Source organism: Sinohyriopsis cumingii, unplaced genomic scaffold (assembly GCF_028554795.1).
Source record: "Sinohyriopsis cumingii isolate HCF-2022 unplaced genomic scaffold, ASM2855479v2 utg002809l, whole genome shotgun sequence".
Lineage (NCBI taxonomy): Eukaryota > Metazoa > Mollusca > Bivalvia > Unionida > Unionidae > Sinohyriopsis > Sinohyriopsis cumingii.
Window position 1 is genome coordinate 330,032 of NW_028316307.1, and position 23,591 is coordinate 353,622.

Genomic DNA, 23,591 nt, shown 5'->3' on the forward strand with positions numbered 1-23,591 from the left:
ATGTCACTTGTTTCCCATGCATATCCTTACACTCTGAACTGTTGGAGAGATTAAATGTGAAATTATGTGAGTTTTAACTTTTGTCTTCTAAGAAGTAATGAAAAACAAAACTAATATGTTTATAAAAAAATTTTACCCTGAGAAATCATTAGCGATATACAATCAGCTATAAAACAAGTAAGCAAGCAAAAGATAGATGTATTATTAATACATAGAGACTGAATTTCACATTTTTTATTTAACAAAGTACTTAAAACTGTTAGTGCACGTTTATGCAAATTAACTTTCTTATTGTTCATATAGCTGACAAATATTGCGGAGCATCTCAGGTTATCCTGCTTAAAGCAGAATTATTATAGAAATGCTTCAGTGTATGCATTTGTGGTAACAAATTTAGTATGGCAATGCCCTGATACCAGCTATCAATGCTACCCTTAAAATTATTTCATTCATGGTGTCGTTAAATAAAAATAAACGGCTCTCTTTTGATACTGATGTAATTATTATTAGCTCAGCTGGTCATGGATCAACAGAATGTGTGACAGACTTTGTCCATCTGTTTTCCATTGTCTGTCTGTTAGCATGATTCTGTTATCGCTCTGTCTGTCAGCATGATTCTGTTATCACTACTCATTTTTAACCTCTGGGGGATTTCCATGAAACTTTACATACATTCATCCCAGGATATAGTTGTTCTAAGATGAAAATTGTGCCCTTTGTGACATCCAATATGGCTGACAATGGGGTCATATTGAAAATCCTTTTTATTGTTACCCCACCCCCAACAGATGGACATATCAGTATGGGGTATTCACTAAAGGACATTTCTGCATGTCTTAATGGTCCTCAAAAGCAAATGATAGTGATTTGATATGCAATATGGTCATATTGACACAGAGTTTCACTTAAAGGTTGCATCAGATGTCTAGATGGTCTCATTTGAAAAGGGTGCTGATCTAACATCCTATATGTCGGGCTGCATCTGATGTCTAGATGGTCTCGTTTGATAAGGGTGCTGATCTAACATCCTATATTTCAGGTTGCATCTGATGTCTAGATGGTCTCATTTGAAAAGGGTGCTGATCTAACATTCTATATGTCAGGCTGCATCTGATGTCTAGATGGTCTCATTTGAAAAGGGTGCTGATCTAACATCCTATATGTCAGGCTGCATCTGATGTCTAGATGGTCTCATTTGATAAGGGTGCTGATCTAACATCCTATATTTCAGGTTGCATCTGATGTCTAGATGGTCTCATTTGAAAAGGGTGCTGATCTAACATCTTATATGTCAGGTTGCATCTGATGTCTAGATGGTCTCATTTGAAAAGGGTGCTGATCTAACATCCTATATGTCAGGCTGCATCTGATCTCTAGACGGTCTCATTTGAAAAGGGTGCTGATCTAACATCCTGTATGTCAGGCAATCTGGAAACTCTTGCTACTTCTCATGAATGGATGAGCACATCAGAATTGGTTTTGAAGTAAAGGCTTCTTATGATGCCTAGTTCATAATAAATGAAGATGGTTCTGATCTGACATTCAGTATGACCACCATAAAAGCCCTCATGAAAAATTCTTTTATTGCTGAACAGAAAGTCATGTAAGAACTGGGTTTAGCCAGAGAACTTCTCATGGTGTCTAGTTGGCCTTAAACAAAGATTGTGCCAATCTGATATCCATTATGGCCAGAATAGGGCCATCTTGAAAATGTTAGTACATGAAAAGTCATATCAGCATTGGTTATTATTACTCATTCTAAGTGGAAAGTCATATTGACATAAGGTTTTCACTAAAAGACTAAATATGCTATTTAGTTGGTCCTGAATGAAAATAGTGCTGATCTGACCTCAATATGGTTGCCACTATGAACGTATTGAAATCTGTCTCTAATTCTCCAGAATGGATGGGTTTATTAAAATGTGGTTTTCACCAGAAGTATTGGAGTGATGTCAAGTTTGGTGAACTATTGAAATATTATTGTTGAAAAATATCAGAGATGGTTTCAATGCTTAGCAGTTAAAAGGAAAAAAATTGTTTTTTCTTGAATTCATGTAAATTCTTTCGGACAGGAGAGCATTATTCCCATGTAGGGACTCTTGTTTAGTCTATCTCTGTATGCTAAATAGATAGCCATGCTTTTGTCACAAGAATAGGATTTGCCATCACCTTTTAATTACCATATCACTTTTGTTGTCAACTTTCAGTGCATCTCTCAAATCCCAGCTCCAGCCCAGTGATCCAGACAGTTCTTCTTGTCTCCAACAAAATGGACAAGGATCTGTGTGAAAGATACCTGAGAAAAACCATCAAGAAGTCAGGACTTCTCACTCTACAGATAGACCCCATAGCTGCTACTGATTCACAAAAGTATGTCTCCTCTTGCCTTTTCTTTTTACCTGTAGTGCCTGTTCAGATCGGATGATCTGTCCAACTTCACCAATTTCTTGTCCACTGCGCAGAGTTATCTTAGATTTCATCTAGGGCTAAGTAATTCCCAGTCTAGGATTAAATGGAATTACCTGCATATCATATTTACCTTGTGTTGCTGATTGACAAATACATGTATCATAATGAACACTGTACATAGGATGTCCCATCTTCACAAAGCCCATGTTAGTTATTGATGCATACATGGCAGTCACTTTTCCAGTGGTGTTATTGTCAGCAGTTGAAGTTTTTCAGTTTCTTGTGTTTAATTAACTTTTTAATGGGTTTTGTTCATACATGTATTTCCTTAACTTCCAGGCAGTTTCTGTTCATGCATGGAAGTCTCAGTATAATGCAAATACTAATAATCCTTATACATCATGGGTCAGGTCACTCTTTTTGGTGTGGACTTTAAGGATTTAAGTTTATGTATTGGTTAAAGTTTTTATCACCTCCAAGCAAACAAAGTTTGGAGTTGGCTCATCAAGCCATTGTCTGCTTAACATATCCTGAACCCTTGAAGATGTCTTCAATAAACTTGTTATGCATTTGCATCATGATTAAACATTGTGTCCTGTAAAATGTCTATCTGATCAGCAATTTAAAGAGTTATCCCCATTTATTTACAAATTTTGTCCATCCATCACACTTATCTCCAGTTAATATTTCCTGAACCATTTGAAATATCTTCATCAAACTTTGTGTGCATTTTTATTGTGTCAGTCACTTGTATTCCACATAGGACTTGGTTTTGTTAAGTTAGTACTTTTATAGTTATCTCCCCCATTTGAAAATTGTCTTTGCACTTCAAGTCTGCTTTACAAATTGGTATTACCATGTATCATGGCTAGATTATGTGTCTTGTAAAAGAATGGATACTGATCAGTATTTTGAGAGTTACTAAATAGTTTTTTAGTTATTGGTTTCTGTCCATCTCCCCATCAGACTCTTGACAGTTAATATCCAGTGTATCTCCTAGGGGTGCAAGACTGAGAGTCAAAAATCTCCTTGGTGTCAAAACTGGGAGTCAGACTGAGTAAAAAAACAAACTTTGGCATCAAAACTGGGTTCCAGATTAAAAAATTTGGGGTCTCTGAAGCGCAGATGAGGGTAAAGGGAAACACTGATATCTTTAGATATCTTCATGTAAGCTTGTTATGCATTTGTATCATGGAAAGAATTGATGTGTCCTATAATAACGGCCTTTTTCATATTATTACATTTAGAGCAGGGGCACTTGCTTACTGATAGGTTAGTTTTATTTCCCATACTCAGGGTTTTCAATAGATTGCAAAACCGAAGAGTCATTTGACCCTTGACTCCAAAATCTCGAAAGTCAATTCATTTGAACAGTCATGAGCCCATGGCTGTGATTCCAAGTTATTTTTGGAAACAAATGATTATTTCAGATTTCTTGTCTTGTGCAGAATAATGAGAAATACTTGTATTTTGTAAGAAACATACAGTCTGATTTTTGTGAAAGTGTTTCTCTTTCTAACTATGTGTTACTGTGTGTGAATTTTGTATTTGAAACAGGATTATTTTATACTTTATTATATTTTCAACTTCTCAGCAAATTCTGTTATGATCGGCTCAAATCGTTTTATATGCAAACATATACCCATACAACTATGAAGGTTATATGTTATTCAGATATCAAGGATTTACATCACAGAATTGCCAGTTTCTACTCATTCTTAAATTTTCTAAAAAATTTTGGAGATTGACCCTTCTTCTCCGACCTGACACTATCTTTCTGTTTCCTTGGAGTCTGAGGGTTAGAAAATTAATCACCGACAGGTTGTTTCTGAGACTGAGACAAAAAAGAAAATATACTTTGTGCCATTGTGATTTTAAAGTTCAGATGTATGCACTAAGCGTTATGTCCATTAAATTTTTTCTGAATGATCCATTACTTAAAACACTCAAGGTTTTAAACAGTTTGCCAGTTGAAGCAAATAAAATACAATCCCATGCTGAAAACTGGCTTTGCTAAAGGCTGAATATTTCCATTTTGTCTTACTGATTATAATTTAAAGAGTAATTAAAAAAATGCAGATATTTTATCAGAAATGAATCAGTGAAGTCATAAATGATTCCGAAGTTTTAAACAGTTGTCAAGTGAAGCAAATTAATTGCCAATAAATTTATTCAAATTGGTCCACGCCTTGACAACTGGTCTTCATGAGCTGTCTATGCTCCAGTTCTGACCAGTTAATTATAATTTAATGTCCAAATATACCAATTCTGATATTTGATCAAACGCCAGTCCATTCATGTCATAATTGTTTCCTTTTCCTCTATCATATATGTCAAACGTGATCTCAAAACAATTCAACTGAATTCAGTTGCACCTGAGCGTTAGCTCCACAGTTCATATATATCTTCCATTGGTGCGATATTATTGGCCATCAAAGTATAAACTGTATTCAAGCAGATGTCAGTCAGTGCTTCCTACAGTAAATTTGTTATGGATAGTGCACTCTTAGTAAGAAACTAAGCCGGAGGCAAATCAAGGGAAATTAAGACTGATGCTCAAGTCCAAATCTATGTGCATCTAAAAGACACAAGTCAGAATTTCCGTGTGCCAAAAATGTGTCATGTTTAAATTCCATTTGTCAAAACCCGAATATACGCACCTATTGAAAATCCTGATACTTTGGAATTCTTGTTACAGAGCAAAAGAACAGTTTGTCCAGCGACAAGACAGTTCATCCAACGACACAGTTTGTCAGTTTTATGACCTTGGTGTTATTGTTTTTATTTTGTAACCCCTTTGATGGATTCTGTTCATACATGGTTTATTTCATAATTAGCCCTGACAATATAAATTCTGCAAGACTTTCTTTCACTCTTGAGATCTTGGGGTCATAGTCACATGACATTTTCAGCAGTGCTTGATTAGTGTAATTTGGTTTTGGTTTCGGTGTTTTATGGTGCAGTAGCATAAAAGGATTACTTAGTGTTGAGGCAATTGGTAATAATAATAATAATGATGACCTTGTTTAAAGAGGGTAACACAATTAGCTAAATACTAATCTACCTTGAGGCCCTCATACAAAGGAATTTATTTATTTTAGCTGCATCTCTGAAGCCACTGGATATATTGGGTTTGGAAGAAGGAAATAGGGCGGGTATTTCTAATCTCAATTGGAATACTATTCCAGAGCAGAGTTCCAGAGTATTGGAAACTTTTTTTTGAAATAACTCTTTATTTGGTTTGGGAATTTTATACTGTTTGGTAGACTAAGACATGGATTGGAGGTGGGGAGTATTACCAGGTAGCCTATACGGGAATAGTGATTGTAAATATTCAGGAGCCCTATTATGAGATATCCTGTACATTAATTTGGCTTTTCTCTAACAGATTCGGTCTTTAATAGGTAATATTTTTAACCTACCAGCTAAATCTTCCTTGCTTTCTTTTTGGATTGATATTAGCCCAAATGCTCTTTTTTGAAGATGTGCCACTCTTGCTATGTTTTTATCATTTGAATTACCCCATACTGTACTACAGTAGTCAAAATAGGGTTGTATGTAACTGTTATAAAATAGTTTTCTGTGCCTTTCAGGGAGAAAATGTCTTAACCTACTGAGAAGCCATAAATTTGAATTGACTTTTTTACTGATATTTCACAGCACTTTAGTAAATCTGGCATAATAGTCAGTAGGATGCCTATACAGCACTTTAGTAAATCTGGCATGATAGTCAGTAGGATGCCTATACAGCATTTTAGTAAATCTGGCATAATAGTCAGTAGGATGCTAATACAACATTGTAGTAAATCTGGCATAATAGTCAATAGGATGCTAATACAACATTGTAGTAAATCTGGCATAATAGTCAGTAGGATGCTAATACAGCACTTTAGTAAATCTGGCATAATAGTCAGTAGGATGCCTATACAGCATTTTAGTAAATCTGGCATAATAGTCAGTAGGATGCTAATACAGCATTTTAGTAAATCTGGCATAATAGTTAGTAGGATGCTAATTGAAGAAACTTCAACTTTGGCAGAGCTTATTTTAGTGAAAAATGTTTTGGAACAGAATTATCCAAAATACTATACCAGTGGGTTGTGATAGGGGTTTACAGTAGAAAACAATATTCATAAACAGGTACGAAACAGATTAAGCTCAGAAACAATGAACAGATTAATGCTTATGTCTCTAGAGACAACATCTTTTAAAGATTTTAGGGGAAACGCAGAGTGGATCAGGAAGAAAGAAAGATGAATATTGAAGTATTACATAAATATTGAACTGTGCCGATTCCTCCTCTCCTCATTTTGTTCTACTTCCCCCCTTATTTTTTTACAAGAGGGTGAAATCCACACACCCCCATATTAAAACCATGTGTGCATGCTGGGTCAGGTGCAAAACAGTTGTTCATGAAGTGAGTGAAAAGAATAGTCTTCCACTTATATGGAGACAAATTAGGGTAGTCAGTCAGAAGTTTTAGATCATGAACTGAAAATAATGTTACAAATGTCATCAATTAAATTTTCAGTTTCCTTAGAAACTTTGGGTTACAGTATTTTGATCACAGTATTATAATAAATTACATTACATTGTATAATGCAATTCTTTTATAATTACATTTGTGCATATTTTTGTATCAAATCACAAATATATTTTATATAACACTATTAGATTTGAAAACTGATAATTACACTTCAATAATAACATTTTGGAACAGAAATTAGAGAACAATTCAGATGTATCCAGACGTTTGTGTATCATTGAGTACTGAAATTTCAAAACCTGTTATTTTGTAATCAGCAAGTTATTCCATTTTTTAAAACAATAATTGGTTAATTCACAATTACATTTATTCCAGAGTAACTGATAATTAATTACTTGTGATTACTTGCAAATCAGTAATCAGTTACAGATCAGTACACTTACAACAGGCCTAATTGTAAATAGTGACAGTCATGAGTCAGTGGCTGTTAAATAAACAATGGTGGCAGACAAAACACTACATTCTTCAAAATTCTAATGACAGATTGTGACTATTGACATTCCCTTTGAATTAGTTAATTGCTTTTCCAAAATGATTAAATGCTGAATAGTTACTTCTAGTTAAGCTCCATAGATGCAAACAATTTGCTTTATTATTTGCAGACTTCCACCAATAGTGAAAGACAGTGTTGGATCATTCCTTGTAGAGCAGATTATCTCCCTTGCAAATGGCAACCTCTTTGGGGAAATATACAAAGAAATATTCAAGGGGAGACTAATCCACTTTGCCAGCCACCCATCTGCTAACTATGTGCTGCAGAGGTTATTAACCAGCTGTTCAGACAAACAGTGGGTAAGTAAGTACAAGGTTTGAAATTGTCAATGAATTTAAGTTTTAAATGCAGTGCAATTTATCGAGGTAAAAAGAATCAAAAGATTTTAGTCTCATTGTCAGAGCACTGTTGTTAAATGTGAACTTAGGAAACTCAGTTCAGTTACAATCTGCAACAGATAAAATTTAAAGCTGCATCAGTCTCCTTTGGACAATATATTCATGCTTGAAATCATTTTCTGGAAATTCAGAGGAACAATTGATAGCAGATGATTCATTTTTTTCATTGACACAGTATGACGATGACATAATGAGGTAATAACATTGTGTGTACATGTGTATATAAACATGCACATTAAATCAACCTGGGGCCCCGAGTGGTCTAAAGCACTCACTGTTATGGCTCACTGCCATATCAACTCTGTCTACATGGGTTCGAGCCTCGGGCTTGGCTAATGTGGGTATGTGACAAAGCTTGCCAGTAGCTTCTTGTGAGTCGTTTGTTCTTTCCCGGTTTTTCCGGGGTTCTTCCTCCACCATTAATACTGGCTGCCATATATAGCCTATCTTGTGCTGAAAAATGGCACTATACTCCATTACAACAACAACAATTAAATCAGCCATCCTGTAATAACTTATAATTACACATTTTTTACCAAGTTTTCTGACATGCAGTTAGATCAGTTAAAATTGCAAACATGATGCATGAAATAAAGTTATTTGTAAACTAGGCATAAATTAGAGTTCTGTTATTTCTTTCTTGAGATTCATTATTTTTTTAAGTATTTGTAATTATATTTATTGAACTTCGTTTTTCAAGTACTGATGAAGTCTAGAAGTTGCATGAACACTTTTGTGCAATCATTTTTAAAGCTTTATGGCTTTGTGAATTCTGTCGCATTCTTCAGTAATAGGTTTTTTATTAGCTCTGTTAGTCTTAGACCATAATTGCTTGTGGGACAGCCTGTTTTTCGTTGTCCATCATCTGATGTCTGTATTTTGGCATACATTTGTTATTGAGTTTACACCAGAAGACTTTTTATGAAGTCTAGTTGATCCTAAATGAAAATTGTGCTAATCTGTCAGCCAATATCATCATCACAGCAGCTATTGCTTCTTCTCCTGAATGGAAAGTCATATCGACATGGTGTTTTCACCAGAAGACTTTTTCTTATGATGTTTAATATGGTCACACAAGTCCCCACCCCAACACCATAAATCAAATATCCGACAGCATATTTGATCTTTTGCAGACCTCTGGTATACATATGAGACATACTTTTGATTTGCTTATTATTTTGACCAGTCTATATTATTTGGGGAAAATATTGTTTTGATTTGAGAGAGCAGGAGTGTAGCTGGCATAACCCAGTTATTGAGTGTCATACAACTTGATTGCTTGACAGGAACTTGTGCTGTGCAAGCTGTATCATTATACAGTCTTTTTGCTACTCCATTAATCTATGGTTCTGTATTCTTAGTGATGGCAGTTCTTCCATTTGATTATTAATTTGTTGTAATTTGTAATCTGCTTTCTAATTTACTTGTACAAGAGGTTTGTCATATATACTGCTCTGGTCAAGTATAAAATCAGAATTCAGTTTGATCAGTTTTCTCAAGGCTACCCTGTCTGCCAGAGCAGTTATATATCAAGGGTATAGGATATATTTCCGTCTTGCCCTAGTTTCAGGCCTTGACACAAATTGGAGAGTGGCTTTGATCTTCTTAGGATTCTAGTTGGGGAACAGCTTTATTTATTTATTTGGTTGGGTGGTTTTTAACCCTTTTTCCCCTTGTCTCATGTATGTGTCCACTTCAAGTTTGAAATAGTTTAAAGGATACGGTTTGCAATAGTTTTTATAATGGGGCATCACATAAGACATCTTATTTTCTTGAAGACAGCAAGGTTAAAAGACTAGGCTGTCTGTTGTACATCAGTACACATATATATAAAATGACACATGTTTCAGAATAAGTACAAATTATGATTTACTTTCCTGTTACATTTTTTTACAATTTGTTGTAGAGACATTTTGCTGTAATAGCTTTTTCTCATCTTGAAACAGTGGGTCCACCAAGGCTAAAGGAAAGCATATGCATACCTGTGCAATGTGAAATAAATGACCATCAAGGCTAAAGGGACATGTGTGCATACTTATACAGTGACCCAGTGGTTAAAGCATCCGCCATGGATGTGGGAGGTTGTGGGTTCAATCCCTGATTGAGTCATACCAAAGACTTTTAAAAATGTTACTTACAGCTGCCTCGCTTGGCGCTCAGCATTAAGAGGTTAGTGTTAGGTCTGGTCAGTCTGTTGTCAGGATAATGTGACTGGGTGGGACATCATGCTACATGTCTGCGGCATGATGCCCCAGTGCTAGACATCACTATAAACTGCCACACTGCAGACATTGTAGCCCACCTTAGTGACCAAATCAAGACAAATCAAGTATTCTTGTTAAGTGATACTGTATATATTTGTTCCTGTCCAAGAACCTTTAGTGAAATTTTTTAGTCACCTAGATCATATGTTCTAAGACATAGGAAGCAATAAATTGTGTGCAGTTTGCACACACACACACACTACATGCTTCAGTAAAATAGAAAAATAAAATGCTTATTTGATATTAAAATGAATGAAACTAACCTTGTACTGTTATCATTTATGAGCAATTTATTAAAGGTAAAAGTAGATCCACGAATATAGCTTATGCATCCATGGTGTTTATTGCTTTTGTCAGATAACATTGATGTGAGTATAGAGAAACAAATCCTGTTTGGTTGTCCTCAAAGGTTTGAATGTTATCAAATTGAAAACTGGATCCAGCAAAATTACAAAAGAGAGAGAGAGAGATACAAGAGCAATGTATTTTCAAATGTGTTTCATACGCATTTTGGGGGTACTGTTGCTGAGTACCACACAAGATTTTTAGATGTTCTGCCAGCTAAAAAAAGGAAAAAAAATTAACTTGTAGTTGCTTTTCCTTTCAAATAGAGTTGACTTGTTTCTCACTCAACAAAACTTTTTTTTTTTCAGTTTGAAGAGATATTTGAAGAAATAAGTTTATACATGGAGGACATTTTAGCAGTGAATCATTTTGGAGTGATTCTTGTTTTGGCCGAGGCCTGTCTTAGACTGGGATGCAAGCAAGAGAAGTTCAGAAATGTAAGTGAATTTAGCATGTGAACTTGACTATGCCCATGTGAATTTAGCAAGTGACCTTGACTATACCCATGTGAATTTAGAAAGTGACCTTGACTATGCCCATGTGAATTTAGCAAGTGACCTTGACTATGCCCACATGAATTTAGCAAGTGACCTTGACTATGCCCATGCGAATTTAGCAAGTGAACTTGACTATGCCCATATGAATTTAGCAAGTGAACTTGACTATGCCCATATGAATTTAGCAAGTGACCTTGACTATGCCCACATGAATTTAGCAAGTGAACTTGACTATGCCCAGGTGAATTTAGCAAGTGACCTTGACTATGCCCACATGAATTTAGCAAGTGACCTTGACTATGCCCAGGTGAATTTAGCAAGTGAACTTGACTATGCTCATGCAAATTTAGCAAGTGAACTTGACTATGCCCAGGTGAATTTACCAAGTGACCTTGACTATGCCCATGTAAATTTAGCAAGTGAACTTGTCTATGACCATGTGAATTTAGCAAGTGAACTTGACTGTGCCCATATGAATTTAGCAAGTGACCTTGACTATGCCCACATGAATTTAGCAAGTGAACTTGACTATGCCCAGGTGAATTTAGCAAGTGAACTTGACTATGCCCATGTGAATTTAGCAAGTGACCTTGACTATGTCCATGTGAATGTTGCAAGTGACCTTGACTATGCCCATGTGAATTTAGCAAGTGACCTTGACTATGCCCACTCGAATTTAGCAGGTGAACTTGACTATGCCCAGGTGAATTTAGCAGGTGAACTTGACTATGCCCATGTGAATTTAGCAAGTGAACTTGACTATGCCCAGGTGAATTTAGCAAGTGAACTTGACTATGCCCATGTGAATGTAGCAAGTGACCTTGACTATGTCCATGTGAATGTAGCAAGTGACCTTGACTATGCCCATACCTTGACTATGCCCAGGTGGATTTAGCAAGTGACCTTGACTTTGCCCAGGTGAATTTAGCAAGTGAACTTGACTATGCCCACATGAATTTAGCAAGTGAACTTGACTATGCCCACATGAATTTAGCAAGTGAACTTGACTATGCCCAGGTGAATTTAGCAAGTGAACTTGACTATGCCCACATGAATTTAACAAGTGAACTTGACTATGCCCAGGTGAATTTAGCAAGTGAACTTGACTATGCCCACATGAATTTAGCAAGCGAACTTGACTATGCCCAGGTGAATTTAGCAAGTGACCTTGACTATGCCCATATGAATTTAAAAAGTAGCCTTGACTAAGCTCATTTGAATTTACCACCAACTTACATAAACTATTGAATTTGCTAATATGCATTCATTATTTACAGTTTATGAAACTTGATTGTGGGATGCTGCCTGGTTCATAAGATAAATTGATCACTTAAATGTGGGTCATTGATACCTACATGACAGTTCTTTTGACTGTAGCCTGAGGTGATGTTTTTCCACAAACTTATGTACATGAACTTGTGGAAGAACACACTGATAAGTGTAAACAAAGCAACCATCATGCACAAGAAAAGAATTTAGCATAACTAGCAATGTGCTCACTTACCAGAGAAGTTTTCTTTAATTTAAAAGCTTAAAAGAAAAATACAACATCAACAACCATTATCTTGCCTTCCAAGTGTCACTTGGACTATAAGATTATTATGTAGAAAATCAAAACCTAAAACTGAATAGTCATGAATGCCAGACCTCCCATCCCTTACCAACTGAGAATTATTCTTCACAGTGATAAATGCTGTAAAGATTTTTACAAATTACTTTTGAAGTCAAATGTTTCACCCACTTGTGAAGAATGATGGCTACAGAACTTTGCCTGTGATTTTTGGCCAAATATGTACTCCAAAGTATTCAGAGTAACAAAAATTCAAACTTAGAATGGTTTCAATATTGTGTTATACATAGAATTCTACCAATGAATACTAATTTGTATAAAATACATGCTAATGATACTGATAAATGTACATTTTGCAATGGTGCATTTGTTTTGGAAATGTAGTGTCAGTTGATTATGGAGTGATATTTTTCAGTAGATTTGAGATGTACTAAGGGCTGTTCCATTTAAACATACATGGTACCCAGGGAAGGCAGTTTTCTAAAAAATATATGCCATGGTACTTTGATTCACAGAGCTCATGCTAAAATGGTAAGAAAATTCTAAATTGCATCTATGGGTGAGTATCCCACTTTAAAAGTGCCTTCCCTGGGTCCCATGTATGTTTTAATGGAACAGCCTTTAAAATACTACTTACTCCAAATGTCAGAATGGTTTTATTCTGAGCAATAGGTGTAGAGCTTTTAAATTAAAAATCTTTACATTTTTTTCTTCTACTTATCAAGTACTACAGGTACGCATACAGGATGAAAGAGACATACCTACATTAATAGTATTTTAAGTTTCTTTTATGAATATTATATATTGAAAAAATACATTGCAGTCAAAACAGACAGAAAAAGAGTTTCATGAAAATTTGGGAACAGTGGGAACCAGTACTTCTTTATACTGTGTTGTGATGTTTGGTATGGTATTGTACTGTGTTGTAAACTACTCTATTTGCATTGTATTACGTATTGTACTGTAAAAAAATTACCAATACTTCTAGAGCAGAGAATAAAATTAAGTTATTGTATGGGACCCTTTTACAAATAAAAAGAGAAGTGCTGCATTCGACTGGTGTAATAGTGATTATGTTTTCTGTGTTTTACAAACGTGATCACTAGAAACATGACATTCTGTTTTTGCAATCATTTAGACAAGTGAATCGTCAATTATTCAAACAGTATTTCCTTTGACCAGATGTAAATGATTTAGTACTATTGTATATAGTATTGCTTATACCTTGCATTCAGATCCATTTGACATGTGTTAGCTCCCATTGCTTTTTACATGTATGCATCCTGACTACTCTACAGTAGTACTACTGTCACAGTATTGTCAGTGTCATGGCAGGCTTCAGAGAGTCACACAGTAATGTCATTGTCATGGCAGGCTTCAAAGAGTCACACAGTCCTTATTTTGTTGCAGTTGTTGATGCAGGCCTTCCATTGCTATGAACCAGAAGAGAGGCAATCCAAGATAGTTCCTCTCTTGGCTTCTTGCAGCACATATGAGGTTTTCTATCATACTGAGGACCAGGAATCACAAGAAGCAAAGGAAGAAAAGGTATGCCAGTCATGTTGCACTCCAAAAACATGTTAAAGAGAACAACAGCACACACATGTTTCCTTTCACATGGCTATACATCCTACATGGGCATTATTACTCCATGAAAACATGATGTGTGCGTGTGTTTGTGACATAACTTTCCATTAGTGCACAACATTAAACATGTATGGAATCCTTGTATCTGAAAAGTATACCATCGAATAAAATGTCACATGTTCATGGCAATTAATTAGCAGCTTCCATGGCACTGATACACCAGCATTGTTCCAGAGAGACTGAAATTCCCCCAGCCCTTAATGCTATTCTCTGTCCTCTGTGATCAGCCCTCAACCTTTTTTGTGCCCTTCACTATGCATTTCACCAGGTCTTTAAAATGCCTCCACTAAATGGCTGATTTTGAGTAAATTCCATATATATTTAGTTTGTTTTATGTCAGTTTGAATATACCTCTGTTTTTTGCTTCTGAATAAAATGACAGTCTAACATTCACAAATGACATTAAGGCCTTTGGGTGCAAATAAGCACTCTCCTCCAGGGATCCTGTATGGCCAAATGGTCTGAAGCACTCACCTTTACCAATCACTGCCATCTCAATTCTGGCCATGTGGGTTCAAGTCTCAGGCTTGAGCTATGTATGTGAGAAAGCTTGCCAGTGGTGTCTCATGTGTCAGTGGTTCTTCCTGTGGCTTTCCCATGTTCTTCCTCCACTATTTATAGCCTATCATGTAGGGAAAGATGGTGTCAAACCCACAACAACAACAACACTCTCTTCCGAAAGTGCCCCATTGAAAAAGTGCCTAAAGTTTACAACTTGCCGCTGTTGCTTACTCCTTTTTTTAAAAAATATTCTTTGCTGGAGTACTGTCCATTCTTCAGTGAAACCTGACTTTTGTGATAAACAGTTCTAATTGCAAGTGCTCTTAAATATGAGATCTGTAGGGTCTGTACCACCATAACACCAGAAAAAGATACTGCAGTATAATGTTAATACAGTACACCACTAGTATTGAGAATGTTTTTGGAAGGAAAATGTAACGAAATATTTTATTTATTTAAAAGTTAAGAATTTTATGATGTTGATTCAAATTTCCAGGTACTTACCACTGTTTTTGGTGACAAAGCAAGCAATATATCTGTGTTTTGACTAGTAATTTTTTTTAGCAGTTTCTTCATATTTAACAAATAGGTGCTAATTTTAGGGGCATTTTCTAGTTTTAAAAATGTTACCCATGCTTGACCCAGTGTTATAAGTGGGTTATTTTGGTGCAAGTTATCAAGGAAGTGGTGTAGTGAGATTGCACAGGGTTTAGGTGCTGATAAAACTATAGAATACAATTCAAAACAGTAGGGGTTAAGTGTGTGGTCTTTTTTGTAGACTTGATAGATCATCTTATTTGCACAAGAATAATGGTTCCTTGTTGACATTCAAATATGTGCCATGAAAACTTAAAGAATGTTAGATTACATGGTCGGTTGCTATAACATAAACCAGGCAAGTGATATCAAGCTCACTTGGTTTTCTTCTTTAGATTGCTTAACCTAGATCAGGGGTCGGCAACCTTTTTTACATAGCATGCCACTTTTTTTCTGGATTAATTACAAAATGAACTAGCGCGTGCCACCAGTAAAAGAGTAACACTGTTAAAATTGAGATTTTTGGCTGCCCTTTGCCACAAAAATACCTCTTGACGTGCCACCTGTGGCACGTGTGCCTTAGGTTGCCGACCCCTGACCTAGATGGAAATTAAATGTAGTAAACATGTTTATATGCATATGTAGATGGCCTGTAAGAATGTTTGTCATTTGAATGAATTTCTTGTGATTAGTTATAGATGTATTCACTATATCTTTATTTTTTGATCAATGTTTGCTTTTTAGGCAAAAGAAAATTTTATTCCCATGCTGACAGAGATAAACTACCATGGATCTCTTGTACTCCAGCATCTTCTGAGGTTTGGAAATCCAAAACTTGTGACTGCCAGTCTTTTAGATCTAAAACCTGTGGAGCTTCAAACACTGGCATGTGACCCTTGTGGAAGTCATGTGATTGATACCTATTTTCAAAGTCCCACCATAGGGGAGAAAGGAAGAGAAGCTTTAATAAACAAAATGAAGGTTAGAATAATATCAGACTCAAGGGTTGCAAAATGGGAGCACATACTGTATTTATTCGCGTACAAATCAAGTCCAACTGCAAACTGCACAGATCCAGATGTAAGGTTACATAATGTGCCTGCAGATTTCAGTCTGTTCAGTTAAAAGCAATCAGTAGAACAAAAAAGACCATGATCTGCTGGTGCACTGGCAGATCAGGGTCTGTGTTTTTGTATCTGGACTTGTAATCTATAGAATACTTATTCTGATGAACACCTTGTCTTTTGCCTCTTTACTGTACAACCACACCTTTCCATGCCTGCCCCGTCACTCTTCACTATGCATTTCACAACAACCTGAATTATTGCCTGCCACTACAAAACAAAAACCTTTACAGCCATAAGTATCACTTGTACAGCGGATAGGATCAGATTGGAAAATTAAATAATGCATGAACTATATATTTAGATTTATTTCACCATTGGACCAAATGAATTCATGTTTAGCTCATGTGGCGGTAAGGTCAAGTAGTATAACCACCTTTCGTCAGACATTCATCATATGACATGCATCCATCCATCAGCAGTTAAAAGTAAGGTAAATAAGGACAATATTAAAGATGAGAATGAAATAAATGCCAATGCTGCCTCAGTCAACAAAAAAATTCTTATGACAGATTTATAAGGTAGCATGTAGCATTGATGTCCCACCCAGTCACATTATCCTGACACCAGGCCAACCAGTCCTAACACTAACCTCTTAATGCTGAATGCCAAGGAAGGCAGTTGTTAGTACCATTTTTGTAAGTTTTTGGTATGACTCGGCCAGGGATTAAACCCACAACTTCCTGCATCCAAGGCAGACACTCTAACCACTAGGCCACCGGAGCGGTTTATTGATAGTGAAAAAGGGAGACTATATAGTTTTTATTCTGACAACAGTCATGGTACTACATATGATGATACAAATAAAACAGTACTGCATATAAATTTCACATTGTTTTATAGTCAGCTTTCATTACAGTGCAGATGTTTGTGCAAGAGTCAAATGGTTTAGGAGGAAACAGGCTTGGTTTGGATTGGTTTTGTGGGGTTTAACATCATTTTTTTGCACATGATATGTTTGGTTATGCATGGCAGCCAATATATTTTGGTGGAAGAAGAACCCCGAGAAGAACCACCAACTCACAACAAGCTAATGGCAAACTTTCTTACATACTCATGTTTGACAAGCAGGGACTCTAACTATGCAAACTGGGGTGAGATGTGAGTGATCTGTAAAGGCATGTGCATTAGAGCACTTTAATGCCTGGGTCCCCATAGGTGGAAACAAGAAATAGGTGACTTGTATACATCTATGATGCCTAATAGTGACTTGTATGCATGTATGATGCCTAATGGTGACTTTTATACGTGTATGATGCCTAATGGTGACTTGTATACATGTATGATGCTTAATGGATTAATCTGATCTTAAGTATTTTTAATCCTTTTGCATTTATTTTGAAAGATGGAATCTACCTTGATAAACCATATAATTCAAGTCCACTTAACTAATTCAGGGACTCTTTGTGCACCTGGCCTGCAGCAAAAATGGGAGCAGGACTTTGGAAAATATTTGGAAAGCTGCCAGTATTCAACAAAAGAGCATTATTTCTGAAGATTTGGCTCGACAAGAAGTCAAGCTTCGTAGTGACAAGTTGGGACATTTTATATATCGTAACTTTGCCCTAAATCATTACATACATCGACGAAATGATTGGTTAAAGATTCAAGGAACAGATGCGAAGAAGAGAAAACTGTTTCAAGATATTCTTGATCCTTCAGGTAATTCTAAGTTTCATTCTTTATTCATGTGCATCACTGCATAAAATACCATATATACTCACTTCAAGTCAGATCACACTGCAGACTGCATAGTCCCAGATCTGCCATCACATAATATGCCAGCAGATCTAGGTCTATGCAGTTTGTTAGGAGTAATTAGTAGAACAAACAACATTGACCCTGATCTACCATTTCATTATGCCATGGCAGATCAGTCTGTGGTGTTTGCAGTTTGACCCAACTTATAAACAAATTGTCCTAACAAATGTTATGTCAGCACATGGCCACAAACTGCTGTTATGAAAGGGTGTAGAAATCCATTGTTCATATTGTCCAAGTCAGAAATGTGTTTATGGACAAGCAACTTTTGCAAGGTAAATTGTGGCCTGTATTATGAAAGGGCAGTAGGTCCCCTTTTGTCTGAGCAATTTTTACACAAGCACTGATCATACTTACCATAACGTGCCATACTGGTACCTTGTATACATCATATGCTGAAATTTATTATTTAGTGCTGTTTTAGGTGATATCTTTTTATGGTTACATCAGGACAGATTTCATTATCTGGCTGATGGTGTTCCACGAGGAATTGGTTGTTTTAAACCAGTTGCTGGACTCCTTGAAACCATTATGAGCAACTTTGATGAATTTTTTTTTGTGTCACTGTTATCCTTATAAAATTACTGGTTTTCTTTCATTATAGATTATTTACAAAATTCATTATTCTTTCAGAAACCTATATATCGTTTTTTAAAAATTAATAACTGATTACAAGATGATTCAGTACCTTGAAAATAAATGACTACTAATTAACAGATACTTTGGGTAAAGTCTAACAGTGTAGTTTTGTTTGATCAGGTCACCAGATAAGTCTTGGAGATGATAATAAAAGTTTGTTGATATTGATTCCAAAGTGGCTGATCTAATGTCTTCTTGTACAGACCCTGGGGCAATTGGGAGATAACCTTTACACCTTTTGCCTTGTGTTACCTTTCATACCTTGTGCCATGTGTTTTGTGGCTATAGTGTGATCGAACAAGTGAGAAAACATAATGACCAAACAAAGTGACACCTGTATATGGCTGTCAAATACAGGAATTGTAGTCTCTTTCCTCTCTATCTCTCTCTCTCACTCTCTCTCTCTCTCTCTCTCTCTCTCTCTCTCTCTATATATATATATAGGCACATGGAGATAATAAACTTTCCCATCATTTCAACTGTAAGCAAGGTCTTCCTCAAGGGACAATTACATACAGACAAACACAGAAAAAGTGACACATGTAAACTTGTGAAAGATAATAAAAAAGGTCTAAGCTTAAGTAAATGAAAAAACAATAACTACATGTCTGGGAAGGGATCTGTCTTTGAAAAAGGGAAACAGTTTGCTGCCAGCTACTAGCTGTTACCTCAAAGGTGCTATGGTGGTTGGAGTGACCTTGATATATGTGCCATTGTAAGGATATTGTGTTTCATATGGTGCCATCTGCAGTCAGTAGCAGTGCATTATTCACTTCTAGCTTTACATCCTGGCTAATTGCCACTGCAAGGAACTAAGATACAGTATCAGATGTATAAATATACCTTCTTTTCAGATAAACTATCAAAGAAGCAAAGGAAAGAGAAGAAATTTGAGAATAAAGGAAACGAAGAGAGTCTTCTTTTGAAGGTTGGTTACATGCAAAGTCTGTCTGAGCCTAGTCATGGCACCAAGGGCCTGAGTTTATATAGTTTATTTCATGACTTCCCACAGGATAGATAGTTCTGTCCAACCACCTCATAAATGTGATGCCTGTTTGATAGCAGAATGAATAGATTAATTTAGGTTAGATATCATGCCAGAAAATGGTGTAGAAAACAAGGCTGTATGCCTTGTCTTGTAATACCGTGTCAGCGGATTATCAAAAAGGACATTTTGTATTTGGTGAATCTCTTCTGTAGATGTCCTTTTTAAAATGTCAGTTTATATTTTGATCAAGTTATGGACCATTTTAAACTTTGAACTTTTGCATAATGGTCTTAAAAGTACCATTTTTTTCTCAATCAGTAATTTTGCAAATGTTTGGGATGATAATCTGTTGTGATGATGTATTATTCTTGTCAGATTTTATTATTCTGACTGTACTGTTGACCAACTAAGGTCTAACCCATTTAAATTAATCAAAAGGGAAACACACCTTTTTATATATGGGATGAGGCCTGAACTTGTTTTCTCTCGTTTTTTCTGCATAATTTTTTTTTCTTCTTCTGTTGGTGTTTCCAGTTTTAAAAAAAGGTCTGTGTTTGTACGACCCCTTGCTCCCAAATAGATTTAAATAGGGTAATTATGTCCCTTTTCATGGCTCTCAATTTTGCCTTCAGATTAGTTTTCTTGTTTGATTCATGCTACAGTATACTAACAATACATAAACTAGATCTAGTTGTAAGTATGAGCGGCAGTAAGTATAGATAGTGGCTTACTAGATGTATTTAATGGTGAATCAGAGAAATCATATTGCTGGATGCTTTTTATGTTGCAATTCAGTTTTACCAGTCTTATGAAAAAGTGCTTCTGCATTTTATCCCACTTCCTTCCCTAACCCCCAAACCCCATTACTTTTTTCACATTTGAATTGAAGAGGACATGTCATCAGATTAATAAGATTAAAATTGGACTTTTTAAATTAAAAAAACATATCATTTGACTTCTTTCATTGATATTTTTATTCTTACAAAGTTGCCACCAGTGGGCATTTCCCAACATTTTTTATTGACCAGTATTTAATCTTGTATTGCATTATTTATTAAGAAAATATGTGTTTAAGATATATATTTCTTGCTAAAAATTTTGATATCATATCATTTTAAAATTATTGCACACTAAATGTCATTTTCAACAATATGAAAAGTGATATATCAAACATGTATTTACCAATTTAAATTGTGATTTATCAGTGTTAAGCAAATATAGCTTAATTTTGGTCTTATCTATAAGAACAGAAAAGGATCCACACCTTCAGTGTTGTAAGTGAGTAATCAGTATGTGCTAAAACAAGGGAACTTAGTACATGTAATTTATTATGTGAATTTATTGCTTTGATTTCCAGGATGACCTGACTACTGCAATACAATTACCTGGGATTAAATCTAAAGCAGACGTGAAGACCAGCGAGAACTCAGATAGGAATTTTAAGCCTTCAAAAAGTGGTGGAAAATTCAGAAAAAAAGACAAGAAATGAAAGCATTCAACATACAGACTATAGGATAAAGTTCATAAGTGATTGCTGGATGATATGAAACCAAAACAAGTGAAGAAATTAACAAGAGAAGATACCCATAGAAGATGGACAATATAGGATCTTAGGGATTTTCCTTACTGTTAGTCTCAGATCATTGTCTAAATCGTATTAGATTTGTAAAGGCAGTGGACAGAAAACTAGTTTTGGAAAAACTTAAACAATAGAAGATTAATTATATGCTTTATTACATACCAATTTAATCATCCATGCTTAATCTGGTGTTCAGTACAGCCGTTCAGTCCATTTTTCCACATCACATACCCAAATTCCAACTGCTTAGGTACCATCTTTGACACCCACACGTAGATACTTTAGACACAGTGAATCAAACTTTTATAAATCCCAGTTTGTTTTGAATTTCATTGATATATAAAGCTAATAATATTTGGGTGTGAAAAAAGGGGTATGTAATGAATACAAAATCGCATTCTAATTTTGCATTGAGTTGAGAAATAACTCATTTGATAAGCCTTATGAATAAGTCTCAGCCTGACAGCCTCAACGTATCTCTATGCCATGTCAGACTTGTTCTTTCTGTGGACTCTGCACAAAACATGTATGCAGTTTTATGTATTTATCTTTAACCTTATTATGAAGTAATTTGTCTTTTTAGCTCGCTACTACAAAGTAGAAGAAAACAATTATAATATGTGTTGCATTCCAACCATACTTTTCTCCTAGGTCCTAGGCAAGAGTTTGGGTATTGTTGCACCTAACCACTGGGGAGGGGGCTAAGGGTACTAACATTTTTGATAAAGGAACAGCAAATGTATATTATATACATACCCAGAGTCATGAAAAAGTAGATATTGTGACTTAATTCATACTTTACTAACTTCAGTTGAATATTGTGTTTGAAGTTTATTTCTAAGGCTCTTTTATTGCTAGAATCATCAGACTTGATTATTGTATGTATGTCTGTTGTACCTCACACTTACAGCAAAAGGTCACTGTGACCTACATCATCACAATTTACTAGATTAGGTTAAGTGGTGGCGTCTGACTCATGACCAAACAGTTTCTTTTTAATCCTATATACATACTGTTATACCTAGAATCACAAAACTTGGTGAGAGTTCATCTTGTTGATTACTACACTGTCATCACAAAAGTAGATCACTGTGACTTGTAATTTACATTTTCCTGACTTGGATTAAATAGTGTTTTAAAATTGCTTCTCAAGCTCTGTTCATGCTAGAATTATTAGAATAATGACTGTCTGCATCTCTGTTAGTACTATAGCCATGCAACAAAAAAGGTCATTATGACCTACATTTTACTTATACTAAATATTTGTGTTTAGTTTATGACCACATAGATTCTTCCATGCTAAACAAAAAACCTTTTCTGACCAGTGCAGTTGTAAGGAGGAATAATCCTGTTTATTCATTGGCGAACTTACCATGTTATTGATAATACATTTTATATTTTAATAGGTCACCATCAACAGGTAAACTATGTATTGTACATGTATAGGAATTAGATAAGTGAATCACATGCTTTTCATCATTTTTATCAAATTATTGTATCACTTCTAATTTAATATCATAGAAAAGAATGTTCTTTTTTTATTATTTTGATATGTTTTGACATATTACCTGTGTGTGCATGTATGTATAGTGAAACCCAGATATAACACAATGGCTGGGATCCACATGGTGCTATCATGGTACATACCATATCATGCAATATCCAACCAAACAGGATAGAAAGGGACATGTGCAAAACTAGAGACTTAAGTGTTTTTACTAACTTGATGGATAATAAATGAGAAGTTAATAAAACACTTATTACAGATTATTTTAAATAGTTATTTGTCACAGGGTTTCCGTATGAAGATTCAGACGAGTCTTGAGACCAAGAAATTAAACAGAGGTGATGATATGAATATAATATATATCATGTTCACAACCCTGTATGAAAACAGACAATGTTGATATTTCATATCTTCATTACAAAATAGGCCTGGAGGATGTGGACAGTATGTTCATAATGCATCCCAGACACAATAAAATTTAAAATGATGCATTAAAACCCCCATCCTAAGAGTCTTCTTGGACACATTAAAAATTGCTGGCCTATGTCAATTTCCAGCTTATGGAAAGGTCAAGGTTTCTTGAACAAGCAGTACCTCATGTCTTCGAAATGTAGTATGTTTCTCTACTTAATATTCTTTCTGCTTTGCAACCCAGCATAATTATGCAGAGATCTCTGAAATGCTTAATCACGTATATGTGGATGCAGATTATTTTAACTGGGACACAGAAAATAACTTAATAGGAGTCCTACATACATGCTTTTATTTTAAACACTACATCAACAT

At 35.4% G+C, this 23,591-nt stretch overlaps 1 protein-coding gene across 2 annotated transcripts in view; it reads left to right on the top strand.

Moving 5' to 3' along the window:
* LOC149770052 (nucleolar protein 9-like) overlaps window positions 1-23,065 on the top strand; it is a 35,601-nt gene extending 12,536 nt beyond the window's left edge. Inside the window, exons 4-11 of one of the 2 annotated variants that reach the window (XM_089949479.1) lie at window positions 2,208-2,370; window positions 7,558-7,747; window positions 10,764-10,892; window positions 13,933-14,070; window positions 15,952-16,188; window positions 17,729-17,993; window positions 19,586-19,659; window positions 21,077-23,065. In XM_089949479.1, coding sequence (XP_089805605.1) covers window positions 2,208-2,370; window positions 7,558-7,747; window positions 10,764-10,892; window positions 13,933-14,070; window positions 15,952-16,188; window positions 17,729-17,993; window positions 19,586-19,659; window positions 21,077-21,208 — 1,328 coding nt within the window. In that variant the 3' untranslated portion in view covers window positions 21,209-23,065. The remainder of the gene's footprint in view (window positions 1-2,207; window positions 2,371-7,557; window positions 7,748-10,763; window positions 10,893-13,932; window positions 14,071-15,951; window positions 16,189-17,728; window positions 17,994-19,585; window positions 19,660-21,076) is intronic. The other variant, XM_089949480.1, reaches the window with a different exon arrangement.
* Window positions 23,066-23,591: the final 526 nt, after the last annotated feature.